Source organism: Salarias fasciatus, chromosome 12 (assembly GCF_902148845.1).
Source record: "Salarias fasciatus chromosome 12, fSalaFa1.1, whole genome shotgun sequence".
NCBI lineage: Eukaryota > Metazoa > Chordata > Actinopteri > Blenniiformes > Blenniidae > Salarias > Salarias fasciatus.
The window spans coordinates 10,874,762-10,896,645 of NC_043756.1; the positions used below are offsets into that span (position 1 = coordinate 10,874,762).

At 41.2% G+C, this 21,884-nt stretch overlaps 2 protein-coding genes across 2 annotated transcripts; both read left to right on the forward strand.

Annotated features, from left to right (window-relative positions):
- Positions 1-400: 400 nt before the first annotated feature.
- LOC115397826 (arrestin domain-containing protein 3-like) lies at positions 401-9,717 on the forward strand. Its single transcript, XM_030104304.1, has 6 exons — positions 401-673; positions 2,559-2,616; positions 7,200-7,347; positions 7,649-7,745; positions 7,927-8,183; positions 8,514-9,717. The coding sequence occupies exons 1-6, from the start codon at positions 418-420 to the stop codon at positions 8,622-8,624; spliced, it is 927 nt and encodes a 308-aa protein (XP_029960164.1). The 5' UTR covers positions 401-417; the 3' UTR covers positions 8,625-9,717.
- Positions 9,718-15,879: 6,162 nt separating this feature from the next.
- On the forward strand, positions 15,880-20,782 carry LOC115397831 (arrestin domain-containing protein 2-like). Its single transcript, XM_030104309.1, has 6 exons — positions 15,880-16,014; positions 16,163-16,217; positions 17,437-17,584; positions 17,881-17,977; positions 18,442-18,698; positions 19,025-20,782. The coding sequence occupies exons 1-6, from the start codon at positions 15,918-15,920 to the stop codon at positions 19,133-19,135; spliced, it is 765 nt and encodes a 254-aa protein (XP_029960169.1). The 5' UTR covers positions 15,880-15,917; the 3' UTR covers positions 19,136-20,782.
- The last annotated feature ends 1,102 nt before the right edge of the window (positions 20,783-21,884 follow it).

Below are 21,884 nucleotides of genomic sequence, written 5' to 3' on the forward strand. Positions count from 1 at the left end.
TGAGTGATGGGTGTCGGTGTTTCTCATGCTTTTAAGAAGTGCTTTTAAAATTGCAGAGTGTTTTTAGAACAATTCAGTCCAAAAGTGAACAGGAATGTGTTTTATCAAGATCCTAATTTGTTTTGCTTGTAGAGTCGACAGTGGAGAACAGTGAAGAGGAACTGTTCATCTGATAAAGGAAATTTATGAGCGTTTGCATGATCCTCACCACACCTCTTTCAGCTTTCGATGCTTTCAAAGCCTACAACATTTTCTCTGTTGAAGTCAGTGCAGCGACTTCCTGTGTGCTGCTGAGGGACGTCTGAAACAATATGATGAAGTATTTCCTGGAGGCTTGTCAAGTAGGACATCCTGTTAATAGAGAAGCAACTTCCCTTTTAGTTCCTGCTGTGAAGTGAACAAAGGCTTAAAGACAGCATGTCTCCCTTTAAGGACTTGAAATTGGTTTTGGAAGTGCTGAACCAAGAGGGCAGTTACTCCGAAGGAGATACTGTTATAGGCACTCTTTCTTTCTCTCTGAAGAGTGACACCAAAGTGAAGAGCATTTCAGTGAAGGCTAAAGGGGACGCAAACGTGCTTTGGACGGAAGGAATTGGAGAAGATGCGGAGACCTACTCTGCCCACGTGAGATATTTTAAAATCAAAGAGTACTCGGTTGCAAAAAATCCTGGAGGTAAATGTTAAAGTTGAGAGTGTTAACTGTGTGACTGTGATTTAACAGACTGAAGACACTTTTGTATTAGGAAGTCACAGAGTTTGAACGTGCACTTTTTTGCATATTGCCAGAGTGTGAGCTGGCATGGTGTCGGGGGGGGGGGGGGGGGGGGGGGGGGGGGGGGGCAGCGCGGTGCCTCCATACTACGTCGGGAGTGGGGGGTAAGGTGCTGGATGAGCCCCCCCCACCTTTAATTATGCCCCCACCCCCCACCCCCAACCCTGGACCCTGGACAACAAACCCATTTGTCCTCCCCCTGTCGGCGGGCCTGCCTCCACCCACACTGCCACGACCAATGACGTATATAGATACGTATACACACACACATATATATATATATATATATATATTAAGGCTGTGACTTTAACGCGTTAGTTACGATTAATTAATTACAGAAATTTTAACGCGATAAAAAAATTATCGCAAATTGTCGCGGAACGTTTGTCACCGGACGAGTTTCACCCGGACATATTTCGCTGTGACACAACAACGGAACAGCTCCCGACTTGGTGAGTTTCTCGTTAAATCTGGTGACTTTTCAAAGCCTCCTGGCGACTTTTTTTTTGTCAAAAGCGACTAGCAACAAATTTAGCGACTTTTTCTGGTGCTCTGGAGACGTGGCAGGACGTCTCGTTCTGCAGCTGCTGTCCTCAATGAGCTGCGGTGCTGCGTGAGCCCCTCCCCCGTCCCAAAGCACTCACAGGCGGCCAGTCTCACGCAGCGCCCCCTGCTGCAGGCAGAGCAGAGAGGAGACCCACACCACTCCTCCACACTTCAAATGAATCGCGTGTGCGCAAATACGCCACTGCTCACTTGCTGACAAACCAAGAATAAACAGAAGAAAATTCATTTGCAGTTCTAAACATATTTAGGGTGTTTTTTTAACTCACATTTTGCTTCTCCCATGACGTTATTCCTCTCTCCTACAGCGTCCATTACAATTACATGCAAATTGCATATTAGGTAACGACCTCATCTGACTTCTGGCGACTTTTAGGACAGCCAATAGTGACTTTCCTTACTGGGGAGTTGGCAACACTGCTCCTGACGACAGCGCACTACTTGGTCTCATGCACAGAAAATTTAGATTTAAAAAGCCAGCGGATGGCAGCGTGGATAAAACCAAAGCTGTATGCACATTGTGCAGCAAAGAATTTGCATACCATCGCAGCACATCGAGCCTGCTATATCAACTGAATGCTAAGCATGTCGCAGCAGCGACCAACACGCAAGCCTGGCATACAGCTAGAGTTGAAGAGGACGTCACTCCGACTACTTCAAGGACCCTCGCCCAGCCCAACAAAAGTTGCACTAATCAGTGTGTATTGGTTTATTTGTCTTGGTTAAATTCCTCCTTCCTTGCTGAAAAAATGAACAGTGTTTTGTTGCTTAAGCTCATGTATCACTATATTGATTCACTATACCAAAATCCATTTGAAAAAAAAAGGTTCTCACTGATCTCGGGTCAAATATCGATATGCGATTAATTGAGATTAATTAATTACAAAGGCCCTAATTAATTAGATTAATTTTTTTAATCGAGTCCCACCCCTAATATATATATATATATATATATATATATATATATATATATATATATATATATATATATATATATATATATATATATATATATATACGTCATTGGTCACGACCACATTCAGCTCATTGCCTGAAGGCAAATTCTTGAAATAATGAAACACAAACAGAAACAAAATACACACACATACACACAAAAGGGTCTATACAAAGTTCAAGGTTGAAAAACAAATGGGTTAATATGTACATGTGTGCATACATGTAATATCACTAGAAATGTTCATCATTCTCTCTTTTTTTCCAGGCACTGTGCTTCCCCAAGGGGCCCATAATATCAATTTCACATTTAAAATCCCTCAGGGGTAAGTGATAAACTTTTACCTTTATTTCTGTGTCCTTATTTGGTTTGTTATATTCTGTGCAACAACGTCATCCTTCATCTGAGAGTGAATTTAATCTTAAACTCATAATCAAACATAAAATAACACAGACCTTATCAGCTTTCTTTGTTAACTCTGCTTTTTGTGTTTGAACCATCCACATACACAGTAAAACAAAAAGAGTGTTTTCATCAACTGCAGAAGCTTCACTGGATGCTCCTGATGAGACACAAAGAAGTTATGCTCTTGTGACACCTGCTGGTGTTTTTGTCACAACTCCTCTCATTAGAGCAGCTCATTGTCAGATGTAAAATATTGCAGGGTTTAAAAGACTGATATCTCAGCGGGATTTAGGGAGGTTAATCCATCCATTTGTCTTCAGTCAACTTCACGACTGTCACACTGTCATCACTGGTCTTCCTAAAAACTCTGTTTTACAGCTGATTCGAAACGCTGCTGCTCCAATCATGACAAACATCAAGTTTGTCACCAAGTAAATCACATCAGTCCATTTCTCAGTCCTTTGCTCTGAATTGCTGTCATTGAAAGAAAGGGTTTTAAAATATTACTGCTGGTCTTCAAAAGTTTTAGGCATATAATAATACATCTAAGATCTTCTGTAATGTTATGCATGCCAGTATGCAGAAGCTGCTTTCAGTGTTATACTGCTATGCTCACTTTTGTTCTTTGTGTAGCGGCGCCTCTGGCCGGAGAGAAGGCAGATGCTGCGTTCATTCTGCCTTGGAATCAAACAAACAAAAAACAAACACAAAAATCGTCGGCAGTGTGGTGGTGGGACAGGATTTCACCACAAGAGGGCCCATGGGTTTTCATAACCCACCAACCCTACGTAAATTAGGCCTGTGCTCTGGACGCAGCACAAACTGTGAGGAGTGTCAGAAAATTTAAATGGTACTACAGTACAGAAGAATGAAATATAATTTACAATTTTAGCATTTGATAATCATTCAGCTTATTCACATGTAGTTTTTTGTTTGTTTGTTTTGTTTTTGTTTTTTTACTTTTGATACCAGAGTAGAACAGTAAGTTACAGTCTGTGTCGAAAAAGCTACTAAATGTCTTAAATCATTATTTTTGTCCACAGATTAGATAGATAGTTTAGACCAGAATTTTACACGTTTTGCTTTGATTATAGGAAAGTCTGCCCACTCTGAAGGCGCGGACTCTTCAAAGTTTTTTTTTTTTTTTTTAAATTTGTGTGTGTGTGTGTTTCTGATGTGGTAGTGACAGGCTCCCAGCTGACTCCAGGCTCCCAGGACCGGCCGCGCTGTGCCTGGAGCAGCGGGTCGCGCTGCAGACAAAAGTCCGCTGTACTTTGCGCTGACAGCGCTGCAGCGACCCACGGTCAATTCTCCTTTATTTTCTACCATGGCCTAAATCGAATTCTCGGTAAAATAAAATAATAAGGGATGGTAAAAGGAAAGACACGGGAAAAGGGGCAAATCTGAAAAAATATAGCAATCCTAAAAGTGTTTTTTTTAGCAGACTGGTGCCAAAGTGGAGCCATGAAGAGACCGTGATTTATTAAATGGAGCAGAAAGCAGTTTTCCAACAATCACTAATAAAATCAGCTGAATTCATCTTTACAGTTTTCTAACTCGTACATGTTTACATTACCTGTACCACTTTTTAATCCAACAAAAATATTGCTAATATTCAATGGAGAACTGCCTCTTTTGGTTATTTATACATTGAAAATTATTCTGGACTCAGATTGTGTTTTAAACTGATTTTATTTAATGAATGAAGCGAACACGTTTTCAAAGGATGATTTCATGACTTTGATAACGATGTTTTCAAACATAATGGCTTCATTATATATTGCCAAGATACCACAAACACTTCATATCCCCGAGAAAAACAACAACAACTTGCAAAGTCCTCACATCTCTCCAAAAAATGATGAACCAGAATTTTAAAATATATATATATTTCTAATTAAAGGTTTTTTAAAAGGCATGGCAGAAATTACTCACATATTTCTGTTGGATTCTTGATTTTAAAAATTAATTAATTACGCCTGATAATTCCCTCCTGCCAGGCTCAAGTCCTGACTGCGGTCAAGTGAGCCTACACTTCTTAGCCCGCAGTCAAATGAGCTGCACGTTAGTACAACAACGTTGAACTTTGGCGACAAATTAGAGGAAAAGTACACAGTAATAGTACTTCATAGTACTTGTGCAAGTAATTTGTAATGTATTAAGTCCAGCAGTACTGATTTCGTGGACTACTTATTGAAAAACAGGATTTTAATGCACTTCAAAGTCAGATAACAATGGCTTGTCTTACTATGTACTTTGGCAACAAATGAGAGTAAAAGTACACAGTATTCATACTTCATAGTGTTTATGAAATTAATATATAATTTATGAAGTGCAGTAATATATAATCATCAATATATAATGTATTACATGCAGTGAGCTGTGTTCCGTAGTGCTCCACTTTTTTTTAAATGGGTTTTGGAACGGTGTTACCGTAATGCTCGGTGTATTTGCGCACAGCCAGTGAACGTGCAGCTCATTTGACTGCGGGCTAAGAAGTGTAGGCTCACTTGACCGCAGTAAGTCCTGGAGGAGTCTGGAAATCTAAAGAAAATCATTTCTTGTGCCAGGGCTGCTGATGCTCGGTCTGACGATCTCTCTTTGGTCCTGGAGGTTGCTGGTTCCTCCACCCTCTGGCTCCTCCACCTTGCCACGAACCAAACTTCGTGGCAGGTTTTGGTGGATGTATCTGGTAGGTGGTGCAGATCTGTACAGATCATGATCAAATCATTTTCAATGCCTTGCCTGTTAAAGAGCTTCTCCTTCAGCTGCGACTGGATCTATAGATGGATGGATCAATAAAACAAAAGGCGTCTTTATTCCTGATGATTTGATGGTCAAAGCAGGAACGGAAAATCTTGTTAAAATTGAAATATATAAGAATTTCTTCATTGTAAAAATGAAATCCACATTTATAAACTGGAAAAAAACTGAAAAAAATTGGGGATAAAAATTACTGGCTAAATATAGAGGAAAAATAAAATATTTAATAATAAAAGAACAACAGAAAAACAGATGAAGATCTTGCTGTCAAATCTGCACCTCTCTGATCTGTTTACCATTGCGCAACCTGCCTTGCTTGTGGGCATAAAAACAATAAACTTTTACAGCTTTTGCAGAGCAAAAATGAGCTTATTTCTATTTATTTTATACATGGACAGGAGATTAATTGATCACCAATACCTGAATAAAGACCGACGAAGTTGTGAATTCCTTGAACCAGGAGACTGGACTCCTCTTTTCTTCATCTGCTAATATTTCAAATGCAAGCTTCAATCATAAATCCTTCTGGAGGATGAAATGTAGCAGGAGAACTTTCTTCTTGCTGTCATCTAGCTGAATCTTCTCATGGAATATGTAGGGCGTTTAGTCACTGAGAAAGGATTATCAGCCTCTGAATGTAGGATAGTTTTTCATTTATTATGTGCATCTGAACCTGAATTGTGACACAAAGAAGCAGAAATAAGCTTAATTCCCCTCAGACAGTCTTTGATGTGGAAGAGCAGCCAGGAAACAAAATGTATTTAATCAAGTTAGCAGTGAGCTTTGCTGCAGTGCATTTGAAAACAAGGAGAGGTATCATTTGATTGGCCAAATTTTGCTCAGCTGTGTTAAACCCACTTTCTCTTCTCCCTCTTTGCGCCACCTGCGCCGGTGGGCAGGACAGAGGAGTGACTGCGCTGCTCTGCGCTGTTCACGAATATAGCAAAATGTTCTGGACACACCCCGTTGACTTCTTGCGCTGACAGCCCACTGACAGCCCGCCTAGACCGCGCATAGACCGGGCGCAGTCTACGAAATTAGAGCCCTGACTCTCCTTCGCTGTCCCCACCGCTTGTCAAAATCACCACAATACTGTACTCTGAGGTCTCTTTATGACTGTCACATCACGTGACACACTTTGCACCGAAACAGAGGAGTTGGAAGCAATGTATCAGTTTTAGATGATGTCATCATCTATTATGACCTACATGCAAATTAGATGATGCCATCATTTAAAACTTTCCTGATGGAGGAGTTGGCAACAATGTATCAGATTTTATTTTTTTTACAAAACACAATCATTATTTCACATAATGCACTGTCATTTAAATCATTATGATATTGTAACACGTAAAACACAATTCAGCATTCAGTTCAGTTCAGCTTTATTTATATATTGACAAGTACAACACAGTCATTTGTTGGCACTTTTACGGATACAAACCCAACAGTTCCACATGAGCAAGCATCAGTGACTCCCTTCAAATGGAAAAAAAAACCCTTCCTTCTCCAGGAAGGGGGTGGGGACTACAGGGGTTGGTAGGTGGGACTGCAGCAGAGAGAGAGCGAGCGAGCGAGCAAGAGAGAGAGAGAGAGAGAGAGAGAGCGCGAGAGAGAGAGAGAGAGAGAGAGAGAGAGAGAGCACAGTCTTGAAGAGAGACACATGCAAAACATAAAACATACCACTTACTCCACATTTAATTGTTTAATTCACTACTCTGTTCTGGTTCTGTGTTGCAGGGAAATGCCATCGTCCTTCAAAGGGGAAAATGGAAAAATTGTGTACATGGTTGAAGCAAAAATTTCCAGAAGCTGGCGATGGCCTTCATCAGTAACAACAGAGATCAAGTTTGTTTCAAAGTCTTTTCCATCAATTCATCAAGCCATGGTGAATATCCCAAAATCGTGTTAAGAATTTGAAAACACTTGAAAACAGTTGATGAACACATTTGCTCATCAAAATTATTAGTTCAATGAAGAAATCCCAGCATCACAGCAGTAAAATGGATCTAAATATAAAAAAGTCAAGTTTTTAAAGTTCACTTTTATGGTTTCCACCTTCACAATATTGCGTAACTCAGAGCTCAACTGGAACAAAATATACAGTAATTTTCTTCCATAATTTGATTTCTGATGATTGGAGGCAGTAAGGTGACTGGGGAAAATGTCTGTTTTGAATATGTTTACAGCATCCATTAACTGGTTCAGTGGATAAAGAGTTGGGAACTTTCTCCAAAGGACAGCTCCAAATGACTGCTTCAGTTAACCGAGGAGTTTGCTTTCCAGGTACAGTGTGTTATTCACTAAAATAAAAAAGAGAAGAACTGCGTTATACATTATTTCTTTGCTGTATGAGAGGATGTTCAATGGTTACCCATGACAATTCATAAAGGCATTTTGTAATTATTCAAAATATGCAGCAACTGATTTGCACATCTGGGTTTTGCACATGTTTTGTCTCCATCAGGTGAAACGTTGTCTGCTTATGCCCGAATCTGCAACTCCTCTTCAAAAAACGTGAAGCCCAAATTCAGTTTACATATGAAGACTGTGTACAGAGCCAGCGGTAACACCGAGACCAGTGATAAAGTCATATTTAAAATGGTTGGAGACCCAATCACACCAAGGTCAGAGGTGACGGTTCCCTGTGAAGTGAAGATTCCTGTTGATGCTGTCTACACTCTCCATAACTGTCAAATCATCTCAGTTGAATATTACCTCAAGGTATGTAGTGAGACATATAATGAATACATTCCTGTTTTGAAACATTGCTACTTGTTTTGGAGTCTCAACATCTTTGGTTTGTTGCACCTTTTCTTTATCTCACTGTCAACTATGATTGGCTCCAGCCCCAAAATTGCAGGAAGGAATGTACAAAATGAATAAATAGATGTAGATAGATAATGCAATGAAATGGCTTTTCACTTAGAGTAATGACCGTTAGAAATCATCTTTATTCATTAAAATAATCATGTAACAAAATAAGTTTATGGCTTCACTAAAGTATGTGGATTCTGACTGCCTTTTTTTTCTCATTGTATCTCTGTTACTCAGGTGTATTTGGACGTCAGCTTTGCTTTCGATCCAGAGGTGGTGTTTCCGCTCCTTGTTGTTCCGTCGAACCTTGTCCATGCTCGGCTCAATGAGGAAGTGGGGCACATCTGATCCTGCAGGAGCTCCAAGTGACAGCAACTTCAAGCCCTCTGTACCTAGTCACAGATCCCACTCAGCATTCAATCATATATCATATTAAGTGGGGTGTTTTTTGTAATCGATGGTGACAAACTCTGAATGGTTATTGCTTTTGAACTTCCACTTCTTCACAGTTTGTTTTTTGTTCATGCAAGCTTGCAAGTCTCTGTGTTTGCTTTGGGATAAATTGGTGGTCCCCTGTGAAGCTGAGAACCTGTCATAAATGATCAAAGCACTGTTTCAGTGGCAAAAGTACAGTTATAAGTACAGAAAAGTGGATTTCTATCCTCAAAGAAGGAATTCTCCATCCCTCTGTTCATGTGTCTCTATGATGGATGGTCAAGCAGAAGCTTCATGGAGTGTTGGTGCCTCCCACATGCTGTTGTCTCTAAACAGACAGGAGCACAAACTGTCTCCTGCCCTGAGGTGGGATTTTTTTTGTGGTCTCTAATGCTATGTCAATAACTACAAGCAAACACAGGATGGGTTTAACATGTCTGTGCTGCGAACTTTACATTTCTCATCTTTCCATGTTGAATGAAACTGAGCCTCTCCAAAAACTTTTTTTTTTTAATGTCTTTTACTAAAGTGACTTACGTACAATAGGACAAATGTATAAAACAAAGATATAGAAACCATGCAATGAACATCTAACTGCAGCGCAAAAACAATACAGACGCTTGGAGGATTAAGAAAATACTACTAAAGTGAACCTGTTCCATCTTTTCAAATGAAGTTTCCAATTTGATCTCCCTAATGTGGCATTACTATATTTATCCCAGTAGGAAGTGGGAACTTTCCCTCCTCTCAGTTGCTCATGAGTGCATCATGAGATAATTCCTTAATTTTTCAAGTCAGTGGGTTTTATCAAATTAAATTCATATTAAATTGGCTTTTGATCAGTCACATGATGTGAGTTGCTTGTTTAAAATCTTCAAACTGAAGATGCTACAATTGTTTCAATGTTCACTATTACAGCTGGTGGCTTTGCTCTGCAGATTCTTGTAATAAACATCATCAATCAATCAATCAATTTATTTTTGTATAGCCCAGTATCACAACAACAGTTGCCTCAGAGGGCTTCAAGATGTTACATTGATTGGTAAAAATTTCAAAGATTGAAAATGACTTTGATAATAACAATGAATCACAGCGTCGTGTCTATATAAACAGTCCACAGACAGAACAGAGTGAGAACGTTGACATCAGACCAATAAACATAGCGGCATGAACAGTCCACAATAGCTCGTCAATGACTGAACTAAGTAATGTTATAATGTTAAAACAATAAAAACAGTGAATAAGCATAATGTTAATATGTCAAATTCACTGTAACGAGACAAACCGAAGCAACCACCGCCTTAGACCCTCACATCCGGCAAGAAAAAACTCCAAAAATCCAGTGGGAAAAGAAGAAATCTTGGGGAGAACCACAGTATGGAGGGATCCCACTCCCAGGGACGGACAGCTTTGGCAACAGCTAGCATGAGACAATAAGAAGTAAAGCTTAGGACTATGTTGAGTACAGTCCAGCACAAGAACCACGGATCCCAGAAGTAGAACCGAAGCCAGTCCACGGGCACAGCACCGACAGGAGTGTCCTCCTGGTCCATCCAGAGCTTGTTCGTAGGCCCTCGTAATAATGGAGTCAGCAGCTGAAACTCAAGAAGACTCCCCCTGGAAGGGGGGGGCAACAGGTGAAAAGCAATGAATGGACTAAAGTGAAAACACAGACTGAACCAAATAACATTCAGACATTAGAAGGTAGTGGAAAGAACCAGAAGGTTAGGGCTCAGTGCACCGTACTTCCCACAGCATTCTAGCTCCTAGGGCAGCTTTTAATAATGATGGTTTAGAGTCCCTAGCTGACCTGATCTTAGGCTGCATCGAAGAGAAACATCTTGAGCCTTAAATGTGGAGACTGTGTCTGCCTTTTTGACACCACTTGGAAGCTGGTTCCATAAAAACGGTGCCTGATAGCTAAAGGCTCTTCCACCTAATGTCCATTTAGAAACCCTAGGAGTCACCAGTAACCCTGCATTTTGTGAGCGAAGTGCTCTGATTGGTTGATAAGGCGTTAAAGCATCTTGGAGATAGGTCGGAGCCATCCCATTTAGGATTTTGTAAGTGAGGAGAAGGATTTTAAATCTAACTCTAAACTCGAAAGGAAGCCAGTGAAGAGATTTTAGAACAGGAGTAATGTGTTTGCCTCTTCTAGTTCCAGTTAATAATCTGGCGGCCACATTTTGAACCAACTGAAAGTTTTTTAATGCACTTTTTGGGCAGGCTGCAAGAAGGGAGTTGCAGTAGTCCAGTCTTGTAGAAACAAATGCATGGATGAGTTTTTCTGCATCGCTTTTAGGTAGAATGTTTCTTATTTTAGCTATGTTGCGCAAGTGGAAATATGCTGTTTTACAAGCCAGGTTGATATGTACTTTAAAGGAGATATCCTGGTCAAATAAGACCCCGAGGTTCCTGACAGTATAGAGGAGGATACACTGACGTCATCTAAGGTGATAATCTGTTCAGATAGGCACTCTCTCAGTTTATGGGGGCCTAGTATAATAGACCTCTGTTTTGCCAGGATTAAGACGGAGATAGTTGGTAGTCATCCAGGTTTTAATTTCTCTGATACAGTCACTGAGTCTGTCTATTTGATTAGTTTGATCAGGTTTCATAGATAAATACATTTGTGTGTCATCTGCATCGCAATGAAAATTGATATCGTGACTTCTAATTATGTTCCCTAAAGGAAGCATATACAACAGAAATAAAATTGGCCCGAGCACGGACCCTTGAGGAACTCCATAACTGACCTGCGAGCACGGTGAGGACTGTTGGTTAACGTGAAGAAATTGGTACCTATTAGATAAATAGGATTTGAACCAGCAGAGGGCTTTTCCTCTGATGCCCTCACATTCTCACCTCTGCAGGAGAATATTGTGGTCGATTGTATCAAAAGCTGCACTGAGGTCTAAGAGAACCAGGATTGAGACTAGACCTGCGTCAGCCGCCAATAGCAAGTCATTAGTGACTTTAACTAATGCAGTCTCAGTGCTGTGATAAGCTCTATATCCTGACTGAAATTTCTCAAATAAAATATTGTCCTGTAGGTGGCGGCGAAGCTGTTTAACCACGACTTTTTCCAGAACTTTTGAAATAAAAGGCAGATTTGATATCGGTCTGTAGTTGGCTAGAATATCAGGATCAAGATTAGGTTTTTTCAGCAGTGGTTTGATTACTGCAAATTTAAATGACTGTGGCACATAGCCATTTTCTAGAGGCGTATTTATTATCATTATGATCGTATTTAAAATAACTGGAAGAATATCTTTGAAAGATTAGTTGGAATTGGATCTAGGAGACAGGTCGAAGTTTTAGAAAACATTACAATCGAAGTAATGTCAGCCCCATCTACTGATGAGAAACTATCTAGTATTTCAGGTGGAGGCAGTGGCTGGATTCCCTGAGCTTGATCTGAGGAAAGCTCTTCACTGATTTTACCTCTGATGGTTATGATTTTATCATTAAAGAATTTAAACCGACACTAAGGAACTTTTCAACCTTAATAAAACATTTTAATATCTTTTGTGATGATACATCGACTTACAACTGGTTGAATGACCCCTCTGTCACGGGCTGAGGGCGTCAGTATTGCTTTCACTTGGACTAAGCAACTGTGAGGAGGGTGGTAGGAACCCTGCACACTAAAAAGCTCCAAATGTGTGGACTGCTTTACGGCATGCGTCACATCTTGATATAACATTGTTTAGCCACCATTAGATTCATTTAGATTCATTACCTCGTCGCTATCCGTCCTTCACACAGCCCCTGGAAACAAATGAAGGCGAGTTCAGTCCGACAGCACGCCACCGGGAGCAGCAATTTACGACGCCACGCGCTAGTCCTCATGGGAACTGTAGTATTCAGTCAGGCAAAACACTACCACTTTTGTCCACTGGCGCCGCCAAAATCAACGAAAACTGAAAGTTCCTTAGTGTTGCTTTAAAATTGGTTTTTGAAGCGCTAAACCAAGAGGGCAGTTATCCCGAAGTTCGAGGCACTCTTTCTTTCTATCTGAACAGTGACACTACAGTGAAGAGTATTTCAGTGAAGGCTAAAGGGGATGCAAAGGTGGAGTGGAGAAATGACTTTGGAGTTTTCTGGGTGGACTACGTGGCATACATGAGATATTTCGAAATGAAACAGTACCTGGTTGCAACAGATTTTGGAGGTAAGTCCTCAAGTTACAAGTGTTAACTGTGTGACTGTGATTTACCCCATACTTTGAAGACACTTTGGACATACGTATTGTTGTTTTATCAATCCACAGTAGTTTGAATGTGTGCTGCTTTGCAAATTTGCATTATTCTTACAATTCTTTCTTGGAAAAAAAATTCACAGTAGTTTGACTGTACTTTTGTGGGTTTGTGGGTTCTGCACCACTATTCACACAGTTTCAGTGCTTTAACAGCTACACAACGAACCTTCAAGTCATGTCTCTGGAACTCCTGTGAGATATAGAATAATTTCAAATTGCACCTTCATTCTACTTTTGTGCTCCTGTTTGTGACTGCATAAGCAGCCGTGCAACAAGTAAATACATTTAATAAAATACATTTGTTTTATGTGGGGTTCACACCATTAATGTTCTTCTGGCTCACATGGGCCGCACCAATAATGTTGGGATTTCAACTTAATGAATTTGGCTATCAGTAATAATTAATGATTATCAAACATAACTATTAATAAAAGAATTTGGGATCTGATCTTCACCAGATAACCTCGGGGCACCATCTATATTTAAGTGGGAAAGGATAGTCAATTCGTTGTAATCAGTCTCATAAACTTGATTAAAATATTAATATGGAATTTGGATTAATAATTACATAATTAACAATTACCAAATTATAACAGTAAAACCTAAAAGGATTCTGGAGTTCTTGGACAGAACAGATCGACATTCCACTCATAACTGTGAAACATTAACGACACAAATGATTCCAAAAATTATGTTTATTAACAATAAAGCAAAACCAAACACACAATTCTATATAGGTGTCTATACAAGTCATGTTTGTATGAACGTGTGTGTGTGTGTGTGTGTGTGTGTGTGTGTGTGTGTGAGCGAGAGAGATTGTTTGTGAGGTGAGATGGAGGGCTGAGGGATGGAGCTACAGATCAAAATGGCGGCCAAACAAAGACTAAAGTTAAAATGGAGGATCAGAGGGATGCGCTTGGCACATGTGCTCGGTAACAAAAGAGAGCTTGAGAGGGGGTGAGGCCTGTTTCCTCTCACAAGTGCAACTTTGTAAAAGCCAATTCAAAATGAGTCTACATGATCTGTGTTGTTCATCACCTCAGACCAGGTGGAAGATGTTGGATTAACCATGTGATGTTTTGGTGTGATGCTGGAGGCTGAAGCATTACAGTTCAGTATCAAACATTAACTTGCAAGCGAAGTGATCATTAGCTAACAGACTGTAAACTTCTCCTCAGCTCATCAAAACTGGAAAACAATCTCAATCACATCATGGAAATAAACAGTTCTACGCTTGGCAAAACCTGTTTATGCTAAAGCCCAGATTGTGACCACGTTCCATTGTCTTTGGAGGAAGAGTCGCTCTGGAGTTGCCAGCTGCTTGGTGCTAGCCAGGTGGTTGCTCTTTGTTCCCTGTTAGTCAGGCACGTGCCGTGAGCTCCAGGGTTAGGTAGGCAGGCAGTCGCAAATTGTGGCGGACACACCAATGACAATTTACATGTGTAGGCAAGTAAGTGCCAGCTTACTCTAACAAAATCAAGATTGTATAACACCGTTAAAAAAGCTTAAACAATGACTTAATAGCAGTCCCAAGACTCTCCCAATTAACTTTATATCTCATGCCCACACAGCGCATTCCGTGTTTGTGATCGAGATGCAAAATGAGTGAGAAAATGACAATTCGGACGCGGAGCTGCCTGCCGTGCTGAAACGTCTCTCTCTCTACAGGGTCCACACCCCAACACACATTTAATGAAAGAACACCTGAAAGCAACAACCAAAACAACATGCTCAAAGCTCGACTGCACATATGTGCCGCTCCTCTTGCCCCTAATTCATGCCATTCACAAAGTCATCAAAGTTAAGATTTAGCAGACTTAGCATGAAGTGATTCTCCACTGCCCTTCTCCGCTGACTGGATTTCACAAGTGAAGTTGGCTCACAGCTGGTGAAGCTAGTTCGCAGGTGCACTAACTGTTAGCGGCTAACGTGACTTCATTCAGAGAGAAACCACATTTTCAGTAAAACTGCTTTAAAACAAATAAACTCGCTTACTTGCCTTTATGAAAATGTCAAGAGCAAACAACCATGTTGGCAGATATGGAGTGGAAAGTGATGCTCTTTCATGTCACCGCTGCGACCCCCGCCGTCTGACGCCTCTTCCTCATTTCCTTAGTCTGCTCCCTGTAATTTCTTTTCCAGGTGGGAAACTGGAAAAAACGGAGCTTGCCTTCTGTCCTGCTCCCATTCCGTCGATGCGACTTATTATGGCATCCTATCACGCAACACGCAACACGATCTTCCCATTTCTGAGAAATAATGCTGCACACGCGCGTGAATCACAGAGTGAGACCGTGGCCTGCGAAATGGCGATTCAATCCCACAATGCAACAGAGTGACGTCACCTGAAAAGGACCGATTCACGAATTCTCCGTGAACGTACGTAGAGCATTGGCATAGCAGAGTAACGTAAAAAAGGCAGCGTAGCGATCTGCCTTTTTGCGTACATGATTTCTAGATGATGAAACCGACTGCGCCTGCACGAACCCAAATCATTGCGACGATAAGACAGATAAAGGCAGAGCAGCGCTGTGCCTTCAGGAGAGGGCGTGTCCTTCACTGTAATACAGCGCAAGGGGAAGTTACTTGTGCAGCTTCTCTGCTTGGCCAGGAGGAGTCTGTGTTGAGTCATTTTTACTGGGCTGTGAAAAGCACTAAATGCTGTCACTTTCAACCGACAGGTACTATAAATAGTACTATATCGGAAATTAAAATTTGAAAAATTCTATATAAAATAATAATAATAAAGCAATTGAAAAAAATTTGAAAAACTAATTATTAAAATGGAATGATTTCATTTTTTCCTATCAGCCCAGGGTAGGCAGTGCCTACCCTGCCTACCCTGACTGCTCGTCACTGCTGTTAGCAGGTCCTTGCTAACGTTGTCTGTTGCTGTGCAGCGGGAGAAGGTGGATGTGTTGAAGAACTGAAGAACCGTTCCTGCCATGGTTCTTCCGTGGTGTCCTTTTCATGGGCTGGAACAGTGGATCATGGGTCCGGGAGGCAGTCAGACGCTGGGGCTGGCTGGTGAAGTTTGGCTTGGTCGGTCCAGTGATGCTTTGTGCTTATGGCTGGAGGCCAGAGATCCTGCTTGCAGGCTGAAAGAACTGGTCGCTTCGCCTGTGGAAGTCTTAATGAACAGTTTGTGAGAGTAGAGGCTGTGTTCCTTCTCATTCTCATTTTTTTGCAGACACTGTGCTTCGCCGAGGGCCCCATAATTTCCCGTTCTCATTCCAAATTCCGAGGTAAGTGAGAAGCTTTTACTTTTGTTTCTTTTTCTATATTTCGTTTAATACATACAGATTAAAGGTCAAGCTTCATGTGAGAGTGAAATGAGCCTTGAATTCATAATCAAACATAACTGTGAAACTCGACATTGACCTTAACAGTGCTTTTTATGTTTGAACCATCAACATGCACAGTAAAACAAAAGAGTGTTTTCACCAACTACAGAAACTCCACTGATACTCCTGATGAGACATGAAGACGTTCTGCTCTTGTGACACTTTCTGGTATTTTTGATACAACTATACTCTAAATTATGAGATAGAAGATAATGGCAATTTACTAAGGCATAGATGTGCAGATAAATTTGATACAAGCTTATTTTTCTTCCTGAGAATTTTTTTTTTCAACTATGTTGTCTGACAATAAAGAAAGCATGACATCTTTATTTTGTACCCACTTCTGTTTGAGATCTGATAATCCCATTGGCTCAGATTTTATTCAACAACAAAGTGTGGAATCGTCACAACACAGATGACAGACAGATTTCGGCCTCTCTGATCAGGTGTCTGTGGTCCAATAAAAACACTGAGTGGGAACACTGAGCAAGTCAACCTTTGGATATTCCAAAAGTTTTTTGGATCTAAAGAGGGGAGATTACTGGTTGGTGCTCTTCTTCAGTGTCACAGATTAAAAAACAGTGACAGAACCAGAAATTTTGATGTGATCATGAACTCTGACCTGAGTCTGACTAGGAACATCAAACAACCAAAAAGACAGCTCGTGAAAAATGAAACGAGGGTTAGAAGACTGACATCTCAGCAGGATTTAGAGAAATTAATTTGGTTGACTTCACAACGCTGCTGCTCCCATCCTGACAAACAGCAAGAAGTGGATCACATGAGTCCGGTTATCAGATCTTTGCAACACTGGATTTCTGTCATAAAAAAATGGATTTCAAAATATTACTGCTGGTCGTCAAAATACTGAAAGAGTTCTTTAATTTTTTATTTAATTTTAGATTTATTATGCTTTTTCTTTTTCATTGCCTGCTGTACATTTTTGTTCATGTGAAGCACTTTGAATTGTGTCGTTGTTGAAATGTGCTATGCAAATAAAGTCACCTTGCCTTATGCTGCCTTCTGTTATAATAATTGGAATGTTTAAGCATTGAAACACATCACTCACCTTGTAATCTAACTTTTTAATTTGCTACTCTGTTCTGGTTCTCTGTTGCAGGGGAATCCCATCATCCTTCAAAGGGAAAAATGGAGAAATTGTGTACATGGTTGAAGCAAAAATTTCCAGAAGTTGGCGGTGGCCTTCATCGGTGAAAAGAGAGATCAATTTTCTTTCAAAGGATTTTCCAGCAATTCATCGAGCCATGGTGAATATTCCAAAATAGTGTCAAGAATGTGCAAACAGTAACAGTGTCAACAGTTAAAATATTGGTTTATCAAAATGATGAATTCAGGGAAGAAATTCCCACATTACAGCAGTAAAATGTATCTAAACATAAACCGTTTGAGCTTTTACAGTTCATTTTTATGGCTTTCACTTTAGCAATATTGCTTAAGTCAAAGCTCACCTGGAACAAAACAGTATTTCTTATAGAATTTGATTTCTGATGATTGGAGGCTGTAAGTTGACTGGGGAAAATGTCTGTTTTGAATATGTTTACAGCGTCCATTATCTCGTTCAGTGGATAAAGAGGTGGGGATTTTCTCCAAAGGACAGCTCCAGATGACTGCTTCAGTTAACCGAGGAGTTTGCTTTCCAGGTACAGTGTGTGATTCACTAAAATAAACAAGAGAAGAACCTGCCTTTACTGGCCTGTACAGACTGTGCGATTATCAGTAGTCCCAGACGGAAGATAACGATAGTGAGAGAATAGTGGCCATATCGTACAGTGGGGAAAACAGTATTTCGTCAGCCACCAATTATGCAAGTTGTCCCACTTGAAAAGATGAGAGAGGCCTGTAATGTTCATCTTAGGTATACCCCAACTATGAGAGACAGAACGGAAAAAAGAAATCCAGATTTTTAAAGACAATGTGCTTTAAAAAGTGAAGGAATCTTTCCTTCACATTGCAGGAAAGATTTTTAGATGCATGTCGTATAAAGTGACAAGATTTGAGTTTAGAAGATGGTTAAAATCACAGAGTCTGTACAGGCCTTAAACGCATATTCAAAATATGCAGTCAGTGATTTGCACATCTGAAAATCATGTTTTGTCTCCAATAGGTGGCACATTGTCTGCCTCTGCCACAATCCGCAACTCCTCTTCAAAATCTGTGAAGCCCAAATTCAGTTTGCACCAGAGGGTAGTGTACAGTGTCAAACAGCACACCAAGGTCAGTGATAAAGTCATATTTAAAAGGGTTGGAGGCACAATCAAACCCAGGTCAGAGGTGACGGTTCCCTGTGAAGTGAAGATTCCTGTTGATGCTGTCTGCACTCTCCACAACTGTCAAATCATTTCTGTTGAACATTACCTCAAGGTATGTAGTGAGACATATAATGAATACATTCCTGTTTTGAAACACGACTATTTGTTTGGAATCAAATCCTTGATTTGTTGTACCTTTTCTTTTTCTCACTGTCAGCTTTGATTAGCTCCAGCCCCAAAATTGCACGATGGGATATACAATATGAATCAATAAATGTAGCTAGACAATGCAATGAAATGGATTTTCATTTAAAGTAATGACCGTTAGAAATCATGTTTATTGATTAAAATAATCATGTAATACAATAAATTTATGTCCTCATTAATGTATGTGGATTCTGACTGCCTTTTTTTTCTCATTCTATCTCTGTTACTCAGGTGTATTTGGACGTCAACTTTGCTTTCAATCCAGAGGTGATGTTTCTGCTCCTCATTGTTCCGTCGGACCTTGTCCATGCTCGGCTCAATGAGGAAGTGGAGCACATCTGATCCTGCAGGAGCTCCAAGTGACAGCAACTTCAAGCCCTCTGTACCCAGTCACAGTTCCCAATCAGCATATAATCACATCAAGTGTTTTTTTTTTTTTTTTAAATCAATGGCGACAAACTCTGAATGGTTATTGCTTTTGAACTTCCACTTCTTCACAGTTTTTTTTTTTTTTTTTTGTTTCATGCAAGCTTGCAAGTAACTTCAAAATTTTTAAGTCGGTGTGAATGTGAGTGTGTTTCTCTGTGTTTGCTTTGGGATGAACTGGTGGTACCCTGTGAAGCCGAGAACCTGTCATAAATCATCAAAGCACTGTTTCAGTGGCAAAAGTATAGTTATAACTACAGAAAAGTGGATTTCTGTCCTCAGAGAAGGAATTCCTCGTCCCTCTGTTCATGTGTCTCTGTGATGGATGGTCAAACAGAAGCTGCATGGAGTGTTGATGCCTCCCACATGCTGTTGTCTCTAAACAGACAGGAGCACAAACTGTTTCCTGCCCTGAGGTGGGATTTGTTTTGCCCTCGAATGCTATGTCAATAACTACAAGCAAAACAGGATGACTTTGATATGTCTGTGCAGCGAACTTTACATTTCTCATCTTTAACTGCTGCATGTTGAATGAAATTGGGCCTTCCTCCAAGATGGCGAATGTTACAGACGCATAGTAAATAGTTCTTGGTAGTCGGTGAACAAGAACTCCACTAAACTCACAAGACTCGCATCAAAATATCTATAACTACAAGATGAGTGGAAGAGGAAAAGGAAGAGGCCGCAGACACCCCAGAGTCATGTCTGACAACATTGAATATGAAGAGAGCGACCACGAAGACGTGCACGAGGAAAGCACAGAGGAGGACACGGATCATGCTAAGCTAATGGTTGAGGGGCTAGCCTCGCTCAGCAAGGACATTCAAGACTTTCAAACTGCCATGCGAAGTGATTTGACATTGTTCAAAGATGAGCTTAGACGAGATAACTTCTCTTTGCCAAGAAATGGAGCAGAAGCTTAAAGAAAGCGGCAACGAGATGGCAGAGCAAAAAGCTAGCTTGGCTGAGGCCCAGACCCGTATTACAGAAATAGAGGAGTGGAACACCGAAGCTAATGTGTCGCTGCAGCGCGTGCTGACCCACACACGAGGAATTCAAGACAAGATAACTGATCTTGAAGCAAGAGCCCGGAGGAATAACCTGCGCTTATTCGGTCTCCCGGCAAAAGAAATGATTCTCAAAAAAGCCTGGGAAAAAAAAAGAAGTACGGGTTGGTGAGAAACTGATTCAGTTCGACTACGATTATCCGCCTGAGATTGTCCAAAAAAGGTGCTCATACCTTGACGTGAAGAAAGAGCCGAAAGAGAAAGGCATTTGTTTCCAAACCCCATTCATCAGAATGCGCATTCTTTGGAGCGGTGGCATCCGGAGTTAAGCCAGGTTTACACTTACACGACTTTTTGCCACGATGTTGTCGTGGCAAGGCGTGCCAATCTGGAGTCACGAACCGGCAGACTCCCGCACTATTCACGACGAGTTCACGCACAGTTCATGAACAGTTCACGGACAGTTGGCGCACAGTTCACGGACAGTTCACGAATGCGCCCGTCAGTGTCGCGAACTGACACGACGCATTCACGGCAAATTCACGCATAGTTTGCGCATAGTTTACGAGCTTCCCGCACCGGCACGACGTGGTTGCGCGCGCAATTACGCGCGTCATATACGAGTAAAGGGGGCTTCCCCAACCCCGGGTCATTTTTGGATTTGCTGTGGAACAGACAACATGCTGAATGCCAGAGACTCCATCACTGCGGAGAAGAGAAGATCCTGTACCTGCAGCTGCTCTGTGTTGAAGAGCAGCAGAAAAGGCGCCGCCTCGGGCCCCGAGGTGAAGGGGGCCCCGACGGACGGCTGACATCAGTCAATTTCAATGACAAATTCAAGGAGCTACACTTGATGCTGCAACGACATTGGGTCGAAAATCCCCCGCATGGGGCCCTTTTCCGGGTACTCGCCGGTGGCCACGACTGGCACGCATTCTCCCGCATTGTCCCGACGCGTTCACAAGGAATTCACGGACAGTTTGCGCATAGTTCACGGCCGGTTCGCAATATTTTGTCGTGACCAAAATTTTGAACTTTTCAAAATTGTCTTCCCGACATGGCACGCAGTCCCGACGGTTTTACGCACACTTCACACCACTTTACGAGTGGTTTGCGACCGTTTGCGACTCGATTCGTGGCAATGCGTGCCACAGAATCGTGCAAGTGTAAACCTGGCTTTAGAACAACCCCTTAGAAGCTGCGCAGGATCTGAGAGCCAGGGGCCTCAACGTGGATCTACCAGAGGAGCGCAGTGAAGGAGCTGACTGGGTCCAAACCGCGGAAGGATGGCAGTGCGTCAGCGAGGGAGGAATCGGACTGACGCCGGATACAGCACAGCGCGCTAGAGATAAGCTACGAGGATTTCAGAGACTCATCAGAGACAACACCAAAGAAGAGAGAGACGGTACTACAAAAAAATAAAAAAGGAAAAATACCATTTGTTTTATTGTAAGAAACACATTTACCGGAGGAGGAAGATGAAAAAATGAAAAACAAAAACAAAAAAACTTGGTTTTAGATCTACATATTACAGTTCATATAAGCAGGGCCGTAAACGTGGAGTGGCAATTCTTGTATCAAAACTCTACAAAGTTTGTTTTGGATAAAGAAATCAAAGAAAAAGAAGGCCGATACATTATAGTAAAGGGAAGAATAGA